Below are 15,868 nucleotides of genomic sequence, written 5' to 3' on the forward strand. Positions count from 1 at the left end.
TTTCTAAGCCCAAAAGGAGGGTACATTATAGACTCTGAGTTTATATTCCAAAGACTTTTTGGTTGTTTGTTTTCCTTGCATCTAATCCTAAGCAATCATATGTTTTCATATGCTTATAATTATATTTTTTATATTAATATCACTTTTTATTATTAATAATCACTTACCTTCTTAACAGCTTAATTTAGATTTTATGTATGAGAGGAAATAGCCTGGAAAGTGTCTGTAGAAATATCGCCTGACTCTGAGAGGCGTTTACTTAGTGCTTAGAACTGACTCTCTATCTTACTAGTTTAGTAGTTAAACTAATTTGTTGTTATATTGTAAAATAATACATTTGAGATTTGTTTATAAAGGCTGGAAAAATTTAGAAAAAGTAAGAGGTCCACAAATAGGTTTGAAATGTAGTTTTGCTAAGTCAACAGGAAATTTAAAACGTTTTTATTAGACTCTTGATGTGCCATCAACTAATAGTAGGTTAATGGGCTCAGAAAAAATGTACAATTAACTAAAATAAAAATTTTAAATAGTTACTACTATGTCTTAAAACTTTGAATTAACTGAACTCAAAGTAAAAGAAAATGTATCTTTTAGTTTTTGTACAGTTGTCGTAGTATTTGTACTGGCAAATATTTGATTTTGAGAGAATGGCATTATAAAAACACAGGAGTAGAAGAGTTCTTCACCACGTTATCTAGTCTATCCTTTTACCAATGCCAGGAGATCCCAAACAGATAAATCTTAAGGGATTTAAAATCATCATCTATTTATTTATCACCATTTTTTTTTTGTTTCCTAAAGTTGAGAATTTAGTCAGTAAGTTCTCTTTCCTTAGATCTGTTAGAACTTCCATAAAGCAGATATTAGTGGACATAGAGACTTCTAGTTCCCAATTCACCTTGCTTTTTCTTTTTCTTGTTTTTCTTTATCCTCTTCAGAAATTGAAAAAGCACTAGCTTTAGAAGAAAGAGCCTGTTTTAGTAATCATTATTTTGGTGTATTTCACTAAAAAAAACCACAAAGTAAAAAGTTTTATATAGAGAAATTTTAGAGTAGTAGTTTATTAGCAAATATGTAAATAAAATTATTATTATTTTTTTTTTTTGGTGAGGAAGATTGGCCCTGAGCTACCATCTGTGCCAGTCTTCCTCTATTTTACATGTGGGATGCTGCCACAACTTGGCTTGGTGAGTGGTGTGCAGGTCCACACCCAGGATCCAAACCCACAAACCCTGGGCCACTGAAGTGGAGCATCTGAACTTAACCACTACGCCACTGGGCCACCTCCTAAATAAAAGTATTTTTAATTTAGAAATTATTAAACATAAAATATAACATGAGACTGTTAGATTTTTAAGGAAAAAAAGTACATAGTTCCTTGTTTTTATTTGCTTATAACCTGGAACAGAACTTATGTCAAGTTTACTTTCTATTCTACTAATAGATTTTATTTTAAATAATTTCAGTCCTAGCTAGGTATTTTTATCTGAGGCACAAAAGTTTATGGTCTGACTCAATCCCATATTGTCACTGGCTAGATCCTGTTTTACCAAACTTGTGTTGCCTCTAAATCCCAGGTCTCCAGAGGAGACTACTTCCTCCAGACCTCACGCCCTCTCTGGGTTTGTGGGCTTAGAGCAGGCTCATCTTGCTCTCGCCCACCCCCAGCCCCAGTTTACTGTCCCGCCGTATGTGTGAAATCTGTTACGGCACCCAGCAAACCTCTTGTTTACAAATGGGTAGGTTTTCTTCAGGCAATCCTTGATTTCAGACATTTTAAGTAATAGTACTAAGTTGTATTCCTTCCAGTTCCTTCTCCCAGTGTATGTTCAAGGTTACTAATAATGTTGTGTGATTGTCAGTCACCATACACTGAATTCTAAAATCCACTAAAACTGTTGGATTGCTTTACCGATTTTGGTGTTGGTGCTAGAAGAAACCTCAGTCCTCAAGTCAGATTTCAGAACGCGTTTCAGAGAGCCTAAGGACTCTGCAGAGCGTCTCAGACTTCTGAGGGGCTCAGGAGTGGGCACGTGGGCCACACCTAACCGTCTCTTCTACCAAAAACAACAGAAAACAAAAAGAAAAGATGACTTTAAAGCCATTCCACCAATCCGGTGCCCTCGTGTCACAGATGGGGAAATTGAGCCCTGAGAGGTGAGCGGACGAGGCAACAGAGCAGGTCCCTACCCCTTTCTGCGAGGCCACACCTCTTCTCATCCTTTAAAATTCCTCTCCTGCACAGTAACATTGTAGTAAACTTGGCTTAAATGACATTTGTAGCTTCGTTTACTTTAGTCTTACTTTTCAGCTAAAAATTTTATCTTGATTTGTGTGAGCAAATAGCCGTTTTGGAAAAGTTTCCAACAAGGTCTGCTTTATTGGACCTTGGAATAACCCGAACTAACTTGCCTTTTTTTCCCTTGCTTACACCTACAGTGATCTTTTTTAAAGGGGAGTGATTTTGTTAAGAGTATAATTTAAGCTGATTTTGTTGGACTGTGGAAAGGAAATGGTGGTGTGAAGGATCACTGTGTCTCATAGTTATTTCTCTCCTTCCCTGGCATTTTTCGAGGGGTAAGGTCGATCTTCTACCTTTATAACTCAACTAGAGTTTTTCACCTAATGTTTTATATCTTTCTCTTACTCCTAGATAATATCAATCTGAGTTAAGTTAAAATGTGAGTGTTAATCGAGTTAAATTCAACGAATGAGTATTGATTGATTACCAGCTATGTGCGCAAAAGTGCTGGGCACAGAAATTAGAGTCAGATATGTCTTATATGAGGGCCTTTGGGGGAGGAGCAGTTCATTCTTAACCAACCACTAATATGAGTAAGAATTAATGCTGAATTGGTAGCAGAAAAATAGATACTTCTGTCTAATCAGGAAATGGAAAATAAGCTCTAATAAGGGAAAGGAAGAACTGAGGAAATGGCACGGTGTTCCTAGAATGGCAGATGGCCCAAGGGGAACTGCAGCATCAAAGTGGAAGATAAAGGAGGAGATAAACCTCTAGATGGTAAACAAGGCCAGATTATAGGCGGCCTCAAATTTCTGCATGAATTGGCTCTTTTCCCCTATGGACAGAAGATAGCCGCTCGAGGATTGTAGGGATTGACGCAACCTCAGTAAAACTCCTGCTTTAGAATAGCTGGTGGCAGCGTGAAGGGTGAGTCAGAGAAGCTAAAGATTAGAGGTAGGATAATCATGGGTGTTGGTAATGGAATCAAAAGAGTAATTTCAGAAGCAGAAGGATTAGAAATTGGAGATGATTGGGGCCAGCCGGGTGGAACAGCAGTCAAGTGTGCACGTTCCGCTTTGGTGGTCTGGGGTTCGCCAGTTCGGATCCCGGGTGCAGACATGGCACCGCTTGGCAAGCTGTACTGTGGCAGGCGTCCCATGTATAAAACAGAGAAAGATGGGCATGGATGTTAGCTCAGGGCCAGGCTTCCTCAGCAAAAAGAGGAGGATTGGCAGCAGATGTTAGCTCAGGGCTGATCTTCCCCCAAAAAAAAAAGAAAGAAAGAAATTGGAGATGATTGTTAATAGGGTTTCTTAGGAGTTGTATCAGTTTTCTATTATCGTACAAGAAACTGCCGCAAAATAAAACAACTATCATTTCTCATGATTCTGTGGTTGACCGGATGGTTCTCTGCTGGTCTTGCTTGGACTTATGCATCTCCATTCCACTAGGGTTCGGCTAGGACAGGACAATCTAAAGTGGCCTCACTCCCCTGTCTGGGGCCTCAGCCCAATGCCTCGGACTGCTGGGCCTCTCCATAACTGAGGCTGCTTCATAGCGGTAGTCTCGAGGTTCGACGAGAACGAGAGTAGAAGCTGTAAAACCTCTTGAAACAGGAGCTTGAAAGTCATACAGTATGGCCACCACCACATTCTGTTGGTCAAAAGCAAATCGAAGGACAGCCCAGAATCGAGAGATGAAGAAACAGATTCCATCTCTTGATGAGAGGAGCTGCAAAGATTTGGGGCCATATTTAATCAGTCATAGGAGTCTCGTGCTATAGTTATTTTTCTTTTTAGGTGACCATGTTGGGAAGTCCAAGGTTAAATAATCTTTTTATTTGTTTCTACTTATATTATTTGTTGATCACTTAGCTGGTATTCAGTAAAAGCTTATTTTGTAAAATTTGAGAAATTAAATAGCTTTTTGAATGAACTCAGACATTGTTGTCATTTTAGCAGCTTTTTCTTAAACGAATTTGAGGCTGATTCTAATAACAGACTATCTGATTTATAAAATAAACATAGAATATTATGATCCTAGAATGGAGAAGGAATGCATTCCCAAACCATGATCATTAACGCAGTTGCTGTGATTAAGCATCAGACTTTCTTGGGGTTTCCTGGCAGCCAAGGAAAAAAGAGAAACCAAGGGACAGTTCTTAGCAGAAAGTAGGAACCTAGCAATTCTTCCATTTCCTCATATGGGAATTTATATAATAGGCACTGAGTTATAAAATAGTGATCTTGCAATTTTACAGCATATACTGAAATGTTTCGTGTGGCTTTCTTAGAGTGACCTTTGATAAATCCAAGGACATAGAGCTTAACTCGGTGAATAGGATTGTCTGGTGCTAAGCAAAAGTATCTCAAGTATGTAATCTAGTCGTAGTCGTATTAGCCAAGGAAAAATTAGATCCAAAACTACCTAGAGGAAGTGGTGAATCCCTTCTTTAGACCCGTACTGTTGAGCGTGTAGTCCATGCACCACTGCGGGTCCACGCAGGGCCTCGTTAAATATGGAAGTTGAGGATAGGCATTTAGAAACTGTTACAGTAGTTGCCTCAACATCCAGGTGTGAGTATATTTTATAAAACTATTGGTCCATGACACAGTGAAGATTTTTTTACAAAGTAGCACTTCATCACAGATAGTTTTCCTAAAGAAACTTCTTTGGATAGAAACTAGGCAATTTGACGTTTTCTACTGTTGAGGGCCTGGTGTGCTTGCCCTTTGTTTGGTGGATTTGAGAGCTGACCTGTGCACTGTATTTGGGTTGCACGTAGTAGGCATCCTGCTATACAGTTGAAATAGCTAATGGTTTTTCTAGTAGTATGGAAGTCTAGGACATACCTCCAGGGAAAGCTAGGATTTTCCTCAGAAAGAACCCAATATTTTCTGTACTAATATTTGTGGTTAATTTTCTTACTACAGACTATTCTTGTTCAATCCTGGTATCCAATCACAGTGGCCACAAATTCTAGAGAGCAGAAGAAAATATTGGCCAAATATTTGTTAGAAACATCTGGTAACTTAGATCGTCTGGAATACAAGTTACATGATTTTGGCTACCGAGGAGTCTCCTCCCAAGAGGTAAGGAAGTGTGAAATGCAGCTCATTGAGTAAGGTCTGGGCTCTCGGTTAGATCACCACTGTCGACTTCTTGGGAAGTTATTAGGGTTGATCTTGGGTCTAAGTAGGCCACATTTTGAAATTCTAGAGATTCAGTCAACATATATGTTCAGTACCTACTGTGTGTCAGCCCCTGTTCAAAGTATGTGGAATATAGCTTTCAACAAATGTCCCTGTCCTTTATATCTTAGATTGATGGATGAATGCACAGACAGATGGACAGACAGACATAATAAGTTTAGCAGATGTCAGATAATGCTAAAGAGAGCACCAGGCATAGTAAGGGAAAAGAAGGCAATGGGAAATGGGAGCGGTTCACTATTAAATAGGTCTCTTTGAGGACGTGACAGTCGAATCCTTAAATATTTAGGAAAAGCTGGATCTTTGTCGAAGGGAACTATTATCAGAGATATCTGATGTTCTCTCTCTAAGAATAGCTGAAGACAGTAATTCTTTGGGGAGCTGTGCTGGCTACCTCAAGTATGGGTCTTGTTCTTTTTTGGATTTGGGTTTATTGTTTATTTTCCAGACTGCTGGCATAGGAGCGTCCGCTCATTTGGTTAACTTCAAAGGAACAGATACAGTAGCAGGAATTGCTTTAATTAAAAAATACTATGGAACGAAAGATCCTGTTCCAGGCTATTCTGTTCCAGCAGCAGAACACAGGTAAAATTCGATTTTCATCCTCCCATTATCTAAACGTTTGTTTTCTGAAACTTTTTTCACTCTTGTCTTTGTAATTGTGACGTTTTGCGTAACTATAGAGCCAGGCACTACAGTAAATCTCTGTGAATTTAAGCAGTACAAACTCAGTACTTAGACTTTGTGTCAAGATTCGTTTCAAGGAGGTAGAGAAATATTAACCATCCTAATAGAAGCAATGTAAGAGCTTTTATCCAACTCTTACATTGACATATAGGTTTATGTTAAGGACTTTTTCAGCTGCTCTGTTGCCGTATGCAGATTGGTTTTATTAAATTAAGTCTGGAAGGGCTCACTGGAAAACCTGGTCACTTCCCCTTTCCCTGCTCCGCTCCATGTGCTGGCCTGTCTCTGCCCTGGAAGTTGTCGTCAGGACCCAGCACCCTCGATTGTAGATGAGCAAGTAAAGGCCTTCAATGAAAGGGAGGGGGCTCAGGTTCCTCTCGTGCCTCCTCGTCTGATCTTCAAACCTATCTCAAGTTAATCTAGAAGGCGCTTATAATCTGGGCTGCAGCTGCTCTGGTCCTAGAATTAACTTTATTGGAAGTCGGTGGAGTTTTTAAAACGTGTGCCAAACCTTATGCCTGGTTCCTACAACAAAAATTATTTACTGTAGTTGTTTGGGAAGGTATATTAAGTTCTCCTCATATGTGAATATTGCAGGGTGCCAAACCCAATGGTGAGTTGAGAATAAAGCTGAGCTTTTATGGAAGGCAGTCCACTGGGTGCTGCAGGGGGTAAAAGGATATAGAAAACTGACCCTATCTTTGGGATAAAAATAGTACGCTAGCAACATTCTGCTCTGTTGAGTGAGTCCTTTTAAAGAGGTACGATTAAAGTGCTCCAGCGGTGCAAGGGAGGGAAAGGAGGGGTCCTGTTCCACTGGTGGCTCAAGGAAGGCTTTATAGAGATGGTTTGTGAGCCCGTGGCTTCTTGAGGAATGGTAAGAGTTAAAGGCAGACACAGGGGACCATTGGTTCTCTGAGTAACATTTATTGCCTGCCTACCCTGTGTCAGCATTGTCCTGAAAGAGCAAGAATGGACGAGGAGAGTGTGAAACTGTTTAGGAAATACGGGCTGAAGCGGAGAGGTTTTGGAGGGAGCCTGGGTAGACTGGGAAGACAGGTTAGGAGGCCCCCAGATTCGTTTCCATCTTGAGTATCAACTCTGAATGTCAGGCTGGGTTGTTCTGACTGCGTTTTCAGATGGGAGCGGGCATTGAAGTTTCTGAGCAGAGGGGTGATGTCGGAGAACTGTTTGAGGACAATGATGTTGATGGCAGGCTAGCCTGGGAGCTGAGGGAGAACCGGGAAGGTAGGAGGCTCTGCAGGAAGCTGCTGCAGTAGTTTTGAGAGGTGACGAGGTTCAGAACCAGGCGGCTCGATGGGGAGAAGCAGATAAACGTGAGCAGTGGCTTCTGAGGTGCACTTGGGAGAACCTGACGATTTGCACTGGGGCTCAGTAGAGAGTCAATTCAGCTGAGGTTTACGAGCATCGCTGTGTTAGTAGGGCCTTACTGAATACTTTCACATTCAAGACTCGTGAAACTGCGAAGATGAGGACGTCTTTAACAGATAAAGGTTTTAGGGTTACAGTATTTTTATTTCAGACTTAGATGTGTGTGTATCTTTTAAAAACTTAATGTAGTATCCATATATTAAACTCTTCACTGATGGTTTTGTTTCAAAGTAATAACCTCATGAGTAAGATGCTCTAAATCTGAGACTAAAGATAATATCTTCTTTAGAGTTTTCATGTTAAAGCAGGATGAAAATCCATTTTATTTTTATAGTCTCAAAATATTTACTACATTTGTAAATTTGACTCCTTAATATATAAGATTTCAGATGTTCTTAAATAGAAAAGTCTTTAAAACAACAGCATCGTGTAGTGAAAGAGCTTTGCACTGAAAGTTGGGAAACCTGAGTGACCTTACAGCTGACCTACTGAGTGGCCTTGGGCAAGTCACTTCTCTCTCTGTTCTTCAGTTCCTTCAGCCAGCCAAACAAAAGGAGGAGCTAAAATTGTACATCTCCAACATCAGACGATCATTGGGGATAAATGAGCTAACACCTGAAAAATAAAATAAGAGAACTCTAAAATTTAGAGCATTGCCGTTATTGTTATAAATATTTTCTTAAGGAATATATGAATCTGGACTTAGAAATATTCAGTTACATAACTTTTCCCTCAAACTTTGGAAAGGTATCAAATTTATTTTGATGCTGGAAATTGGAATTATAGCATGAGTAGAATTCATTGAACAAATATTTATAATTCCATATACCAAGTACCATGTTAGAATAGAGGTTATGATTGCATTACATAGAGGGTGCTATAGAAAATGTCTATGGGATGATGAGATGAAGAAATTCACCTTCCTGCGTAACAAAGTGGTCTGGAGTCCAGAAGAAAAACCTGGGCTGAGGTACAGATTTCGGAAACCGTCCCCACACAGGTATTTTTGAAAAACTTTGCGTGTTTTTCAGCCAGGGTGATGTATAGAGGGAGGGAGTGCCCAGGTCAGAGCCTTGGTCAGATAGAAGGAGAGCACAGCATCTGGGGGAAGCTGAAGAGGAACCGTAGAAATAGAAAGAAAATCTGAATGTGGGGGACGTCATTGAAGTCATAGGAAGAAAGCTTCAGGAAAGCTCAGATGCCCCGCTGAAAACAAGTCAGATAAAGACTGAAAATGCGCAATTCCATCTGCTAGACGTGGTACCGATAGCAGAGTTCGATGGCTCTATTGATACAGTGCGGGAAAACGTCACTCCATGAGCAATGACCCCTAACGGTAGGAGCTTATTCTTACATTGCAAACCTCTCCAGTGTTGGTGTTCTTTGAGCATAATTCTCTCCCTTACATAGAGGACAGTAGCAATTCTCGATGTAGACACGGGCTTCTCTTCATCCACGTCCTAATTTCCCCTTCGGCCTGCGCATGTTTGCGTGAAGTACAGTTGGCGTCATAGCTGCTGGCATCCCCGTAGTTGTTGAGAAAAGCGTTCACTGTAGGATGAGTTCTCTATAAAGGGGCTCTTTCTCCATTTCAGACAAGAGTAGTCTCTGAGTACTACGTCTTTATAACCCTGAAGTGTGTGTGCTCTGCTGTCACCAGCATGCCGTTGAAAAGTTGTTTACTCTAGTCCTTTAGGAAAAAAATAAAAATAAAATGACAGTTTCGAACATAAGTTAGTATGACTGTTCAGACAGTTTTGAGATAAACTTATAGCTGCCTGGAGTTATATAACAAACGGGTTATCTTACTTTCCATTATTTTACTTAAGGAAAATGGGGCAGAGGCAAAGACTAAAAAATTAAGGAGAAGGAAAAATTGCTTGACATGAGGAAATGGTAACAATTATTAAATTCTGTTTGAGAACTTTAGAAATGGTTTATATTAGATATTAATTAGCCAACAAGTGCTTAAGTTACTTATTATTAATCTATTCAGTAAGAACCATTCTTGAGGCCATTGTAAAAATCACTATAACCATTCTTGCCTGATAGAAACTCTCATACTTTATTTCTCACCTTAATCATGTTTTGCTCAAACTATTAAAATTCTTATTCCCTGGGCATATATTAATTATTAGTGGGTCATCTATAAATGAAATAAATGACTGCCTGTTACTAGCCACTTGAAGATATAACAGATAAAGAGTTAGTTGACTATACGTGTGGATGGTATAGTGTAAATAATTGCCTAAGTAACTGCCTTTAAGTGTAAGCTTTTGAAAAGTGAAAAAGATGAAATGTGTATCCCTGCTGTTATTGATATATGGTTTTGAAAATTCACAGAAGGGAGCCAAGTGCCTGCATCACCTAGCCAAATAATGGGAGTGTGTGTTCATTCTAACATCTTGGCATAACATATAGAGTGCATTCAGCAAGTGCTTTTTAGCTCTAATTTTAAATGAGTAGGTTCAGGAATACTGAAAAACAAAAACCCTAGTTTATAGTCGGTTGAATATGACTTAAGAGCCAAAATAACTATTGGAGAAGAGTAAGATTGCTTATAGTCTTAAAAAAAATTGGCCACGGGTTGGCTTGGCCCCAATATTGAACTAACCGTACGGTCTGCATTCGCTGGGCTGGATCCCTGACCTGCCCTGCCCTGTGGATGGCGCAGTCTAGGGAACGTGGGGGATGATTCAGGACAGATACTGTGTCTGCCTAAGTAAATCTGTATTTTCGTTTTGTTTTCTAGTACCATAACAGCTTGGGGGAAAGAACATGAAAAAGATGCTTTTGAACATATAGTAACACAGTTTTCATCAGTGCCTGTATCTGTGGTCAGCGATAGCTATGACATTTATAATGCGTGTGAGAAAATATGGGGTGAAGACCTAAGACATTTAATAGTATCAAGAAGTACAGAGGCACCACTAATAATCAGACCTGATTCTGGAAATCCTCTTGACACTGTATTAAAGGTAAATTTTAATACGTAACTTGATTATTAAAATGCCTGTAGACCGGCTGCATCAACACGACTTTTAATTTCATTTGTACACGCACCATTTCAGAACCATCGGGACCAGTCCCCTTAACTTTAGCGTTGCAGCCCAGAGAGAGTAATAGATTTGCCCAAGGTCACACATTAATACAGAGAAAGGCAACCCAGAGGTATGGCTTATTTGTATACTGTCAAATAGACAGCTAAGTACTGTTGAATAGATATTTTCTACTTTCCTTCAAAATTAATTAATAGCATTACCATTTTAGCCAGTCCTGTGAATTGGTTACCAAGTTTGTGGTTGGTTTCTTTTCCTTTATCACAAGTCATTGCTCTACCTTTGAAGTTTTTAAGTGCAAAGGAGATATGTGCAAGGTGATGTGGAATCAAAATGACTTGAAAGTCCCTTTCACGGAGTGATTCTTTAGAGAGACTGCTGCTCCTCGGTGTAGCAATGCTGCATTTTTTCGTGGTCAGGACTTGGTTTGCCTTCTTTGAAAAAGCACTAAGAGCAGGTTATTGAATGCTTACTGCTAGACAATAGTGTGTGAGGTGCTTTACTTAAGCCGTGTCATTTAATCTCTGCGGAAACCTTGTGACAGATAGTACTGTCTCTTTTGAAAGAGACAGGCTTTGAGAGGTTAAAGTCACTTGCTCAAGGTCACACAACATGTAAAATAAGTCAGGTGTCCAACATAGGTCTTTCTGCCGTCACCTTCCCACTTTGCCACTGCTTCCCAGCTAATGATTAGATGATACATTACTAGCCCTTAGGAAAGGGGGTATAGAATAGGACGGCCTTTTCCTATCCTATTAAGCAATAGCCAGTCTGAAGGTCTTACCTGAGCCTGAAATATTAACACATTTGGCTTTAGCAAACTTAACAGGTTTCATGTTTTTCCTGTTACCTAAGAAAAATGTGCAGACCTAGTTTTAAGAATAAACTGATCATCAGCATGGAATGCTCGCATTGTTAGTCTCTTAATTTGTTTAGGAAAAGGGAGTGATTGTTGGGCGGGAAATATGTCTGGTGGGTCTTTTGTATCCCTGACCAGGCTCTCTGAGACATTTTCAATCAGTGTTTAGGTACTTCAGCCATTACAGAACTTTCCGCAGTTAATGAATGTGGGATGATTTGCATAGTATGCAATTTGGCTTTAAAAAATGGGTGTCCTCTTTAAGTGAAGAGAACTTCAGAGAGAAACTACAGGTTACATATGCTTTATTTCCAGCTTTATTATCTGCATAGCATAATTTCCCTGAACTTTGTAATACAAATGGGTTTATATTTGAGTTATATCAGACAAATTAAACCAAACAAAAATACTGGGCACAAGTAAAATAAATCCAAATCAAAAGTATGATCATGAGTTTGTTAAATGATGCTTTATATATTTTGTAAAAATATATTGCTGTTTTCAGTTCCTAATGTTAAAGGGTTTTTTTCTGAATCTGTATATTTTGAAAGATGTGAGGGAAAAAAACTTGTTTTGAGTCTCTTTACAGTATAAATTGACTTGATCGAAAATAGCATGCTTGTTTCTAACCTAATCAAAAGGAATTGAAACTAAATTTTAGAAGGCTTATACATAATGTGAAATTTTTTAAGTAATTTAATTTTTATTTTCTCAAGATTGTCTAGCAAAGTCTTTTTTTTTTTTAACTTTGGAAAGCTTTTATGCTTTTGTTTTTTTTGGTTTTAGTGATTTTGTGTTGGGTGTGTATTTTTCTGTACAGGTTTTGGATATTTTAGGTAAGAAGTTCCCCGTCACTGAGAACTCAAAGGGCTACAAGTTGCTGCCTCCTTATCTTAGAGTTATTCAAGGGGATGGAGTAGATATTAACACCTTACAAGAGGTATGTGTTTATATTAAAAGTTCCAATAAGGCAATCCTTATAATTAAGCTCTTCTTTATTAGTTTGATAAACAATGCATTAATAATTTAAGTACAATTGTGATTCTTTTCATAAACGTTTATAACGGTATATGTCTTTTATGTTAATTGCTTAAAATTTATAAATAATAGTAACTTAAAGCCAGACCACACTTTCTGCTCCCAGTCCTGATGGCCACCTGTGCTGAGGAGCCTGGAGGAGCATCCCGTGAAACAAGAAAGTGCCAGTCAAGGAGTGTGCCTTGTCTATAAAACATAGTCTTGACACTGCTCAAATGGGTCTCAGTTTTAATAGAATGGGGCTTCACTCGAATAATGTGGAACTTGAATAATATTAATAAGTACTTTTTCAAAAAGTACAGAATGGCTTGTCATTTCTTCTAAATTAAACATTGACTGACACTACTATTGTTACATTTAACCAAATAGTGTATTATATTATCTTAAAATTTTTGCCTCTCTTGTTTCCCAAATAAACTTCTAAAGAGCTATAATTTCATTTTAACTAATATCTAAAATAGTCCATACAAATCAAGGGTAGCACTGATGGCCTGATGCGCGCTGCCTGCTGTTGTGAACCATGCCGCTCAGTGTGTGCCAGTCTCAGGTGGCCTCCACTCGTCCAGCACGAGTTACCCAAGGGTTTTCTGTTTGAGAGAGTTTGGTGTAGTTAGAATACAGTGAGTACCCAAAGTGTAAATAATTTGTTTTCCAAAGATTTGTTTAAAAATAAGAACTATTGCACATAATAAACAGTATTTCTGGGGTGCTGTTCATTTAGAGTTCCCAAAGGAGGTGTCCGGAATCGATCTCTTGCAATGACAGAAATGTGGTTTCTTCCGCCAACTCTCCCAAACTGCTTGCCTGGGAACAGTGGAAACTCCCCCACACTCCTGAGCCGGCCACTGTTAGGACCTTAGGGCTTTCGCGGGCAGGGGGAGGAGGAGATGGAAGAGCCCTCTGCAGTGAGGAGGGGGACGCTGGGACTGCCTGAGTGGCAGTCTCGGCTGGCGTGGAATTGCTCTCGTCCCCTTAGCTCCGCCGCGGTGAGGCTTCTTGCCCTGGTGTCAGGGAGGGGCTCTGACCCACACCTGCGCTGCAGGCAGGTTAGCAGGGGCCTCACACCCTGGTCCCCTTGAGATGAAGGTGCCTGGCTCCTTTCGTTGCTTGCCCCGCCCTACCTGTCCCGTGCTCAGCTCTTTAAGTTGGGCTGTTCAGTCAGGTGTTTGAACTTCCCTTTAAAAATCAAAGCTCTTTGACTTTCTTTTCTTTTCTGTTTTTTGTTTCTTTAAATAAACTTTGAGAGAATGTATGTGCGTTTTTAAAGTTGAGAATCAACTCAAAACTTAAACTTTTTTTTTTTAATTTATCCACAAGAAGTTAAATATTAAGACATACTCTGGCATTGGTGAAACAGGAAACAACGCTCAGAGAATGAGTGGTTTGAGTCAGTGCAAATGCCCTCGTGGAATGTCTGCCTTCCTCGTGGTGGGGGTGGTCAGAAGAAGCTTCTAGAAGCACGAAAAGGCATTCACATAGCAGTTTTGTTTTGCACATATACTAAATTAGATGCCTTAATTTTGACAGAATGAGAATCTGTTTTAATTTCAAACAGCTGATGTCTCTTGTTGGCTGTCTGCCTCCCTCTTGGACTTTGCTGTCCACAGTCAGTCTTCCCTGTAACGTCCCACAAAGTGTGCAGTCTAACCCTGCTTTAGGGTTTTGTGTTACAAAAATGAATTCGCTTATTTGGGAAAAGAGGCAAACATCTGTTTTGTCTTGGACAAATTACAGATGTGTGTCTGTCTTCTCTTTCTGTTTGTTTCCCCGTTAGGGATTCAGTCATCTTGATCGTCATTGAACCCCTCCGTTGGAGTGGTTCATTGATGACATTAAAATGGTATCGAATTCTCAAATTGGCAAGAAGATTTCTTTGCAAGTGTAGTCCCACATGGGACCCTTTTCATTACCTTTCTAGGAGACTTAACCCTGATCCTCACAGCATCGGTTCACAGACTCACGAGAAGAGATTGGTTTTATGCAAATCTTAATGATCAGAACAAATTAATTTTTTGGTCTACATAGAATGTATTGTGAAGGCAGCTGTAGACTGTAGTGTATGATTTAAATTTATGGTCATGATAACAAAAACATTTCGTTTAAATACTGATGGCATGATGACTTCTCATTTCAGTCACATTCCATACCTTGGGTGTGAGATAGGAAAATGAAGAGTGGTCGTGTCTAAGGGTGCTGTTTTGTCAACCTGTGTCTAATCAGATTTTATGATTTGTATATGTAAATATTTTTAAATAGTAAATTTTTTTCTAATTCTGTAATTTCCCATAATGTTAACAGAAAAAATTCCCTTGAACTCTGTAAATTTTATAACTTTTGGTGAGGCTGTATGGGAAGAATATCTTAAAGACACTGGACCCAAAATATGAAGACATCACATTAGGTGACACTGTTGTTTGTAATTTCCTCGTGCTCGCGCTCCTGAGGCGTATCTAAAATCAGGTGACGGTCTGAAAATATTTTCTCCGTAGTTTACTCAAACCGCCTTACCCTGCGTCAGGCTGTTTCCCTTTCTTTTCTTCCATTTTTCTGTTCTACTCTTTGCGTTTCTTCCATATTGAAATTCATTCTTTTGGAACACACCTTAATTTCATAAAGTTGTTGTTGTTTTAGTTATACTTTGTTCACAGTTATTTCAATGAAAAATAAATCTGAATTCAGGGCCCTTGGGTACTTCTGGGTTCAGGTATAATAAAGACATGAGACTGGGTTTGTGTACAGCCTAAGGAATCACTTTTAAATAAATTGTATATGTTTCCATCTTGATTCCTCTGGTTTAAAAAAAAAAAGAAAACAACAGGTACACATATAGCAGGAGAATTAGAAGGTTGGAATTTTAAAAGAAAGTTGAATTTCTAAATGTGGGTTTGTTAAAAGGTGAGTCCTTGGAGTTGATGTATTTTTATCTTGCAATATTGAAAATAAGGAATAGATAAAAAGTCAGTTTGAGACTCTCAGTATTTGAGGGGAATATGGTGAATTTGTATTAATATTTCACATAAAACCATTAAACTTGCTTATGATTTTCTAATCATTTCTGAAAGTCCTGTTTGGATAAAATAGAACTAGACTTTCCAGTTACTTCCTTTTGACTATTCTCATGAAATTAAAGGAATGGTTACTAGATTTCACTGCCACCTTCTATCGTAAAAGTGATTGAATATGTCGAATGAGATGTCAGATACTGGATAAAGAAGTCCCACGTAGGAGAAATGCAAATGACATTGATAATAATGTAGCTTAATAAATTAATATAACTTTTAAAATATGTGTCCCTTGAAAGAACTCTTTTAGCTGCCAGAACTGTATGTTCATACAGGTCTCTCTAGCTGGCGTAGTAGATGATCATTCTCCCAAA

The 15,868-nt window shown here is 39.0% G+C and overlaps 1 protein-coding gene across 1 annotated transcript in view; it reads left to right on the plus strand.

Annotated features, from left to right (window-relative positions):
* Positions 1–15,868, plus strand: part of NAMPT (nicotinamide phosphoribosyltransferase) — a 33,824-nt gene that overhangs the window by 12,856 nt on the left and 5,100 nt on the right. Inside the window, exons 5-8 of the mRNA XM_044769852.2 lie at positions 5,179–5,337; positions 5,906–6,042; positions 10,289–10,514; positions 12,275–12,394. Of these exons, the coding sequence (XP_044625787.1) occupies positions 5,179–5,337; positions 5,906–6,042; positions 10,289–10,514; positions 12,275–12,394 (642 nt within the window). The remainder of the gene's footprint in view (positions 1–5,178; positions 5,338–5,905; positions 6,043–10,288; positions 10,515–12,274; positions 12,395–15,868) is intronic.

The sequence above is a fragment of the Equus asinus genome, chromosome 1 (genome assembly GCF_041296235.1).
Source record: "Equus asinus isolate D_3611 breed Donkey chromosome 1, EquAss-T2T_v2, whole genome shotgun sequence".
Lineage (NCBI taxonomy): Eukaryota > Metazoa > Chordata > Mammalia > Perissodactyla > Equidae > Equus > Equus asinus.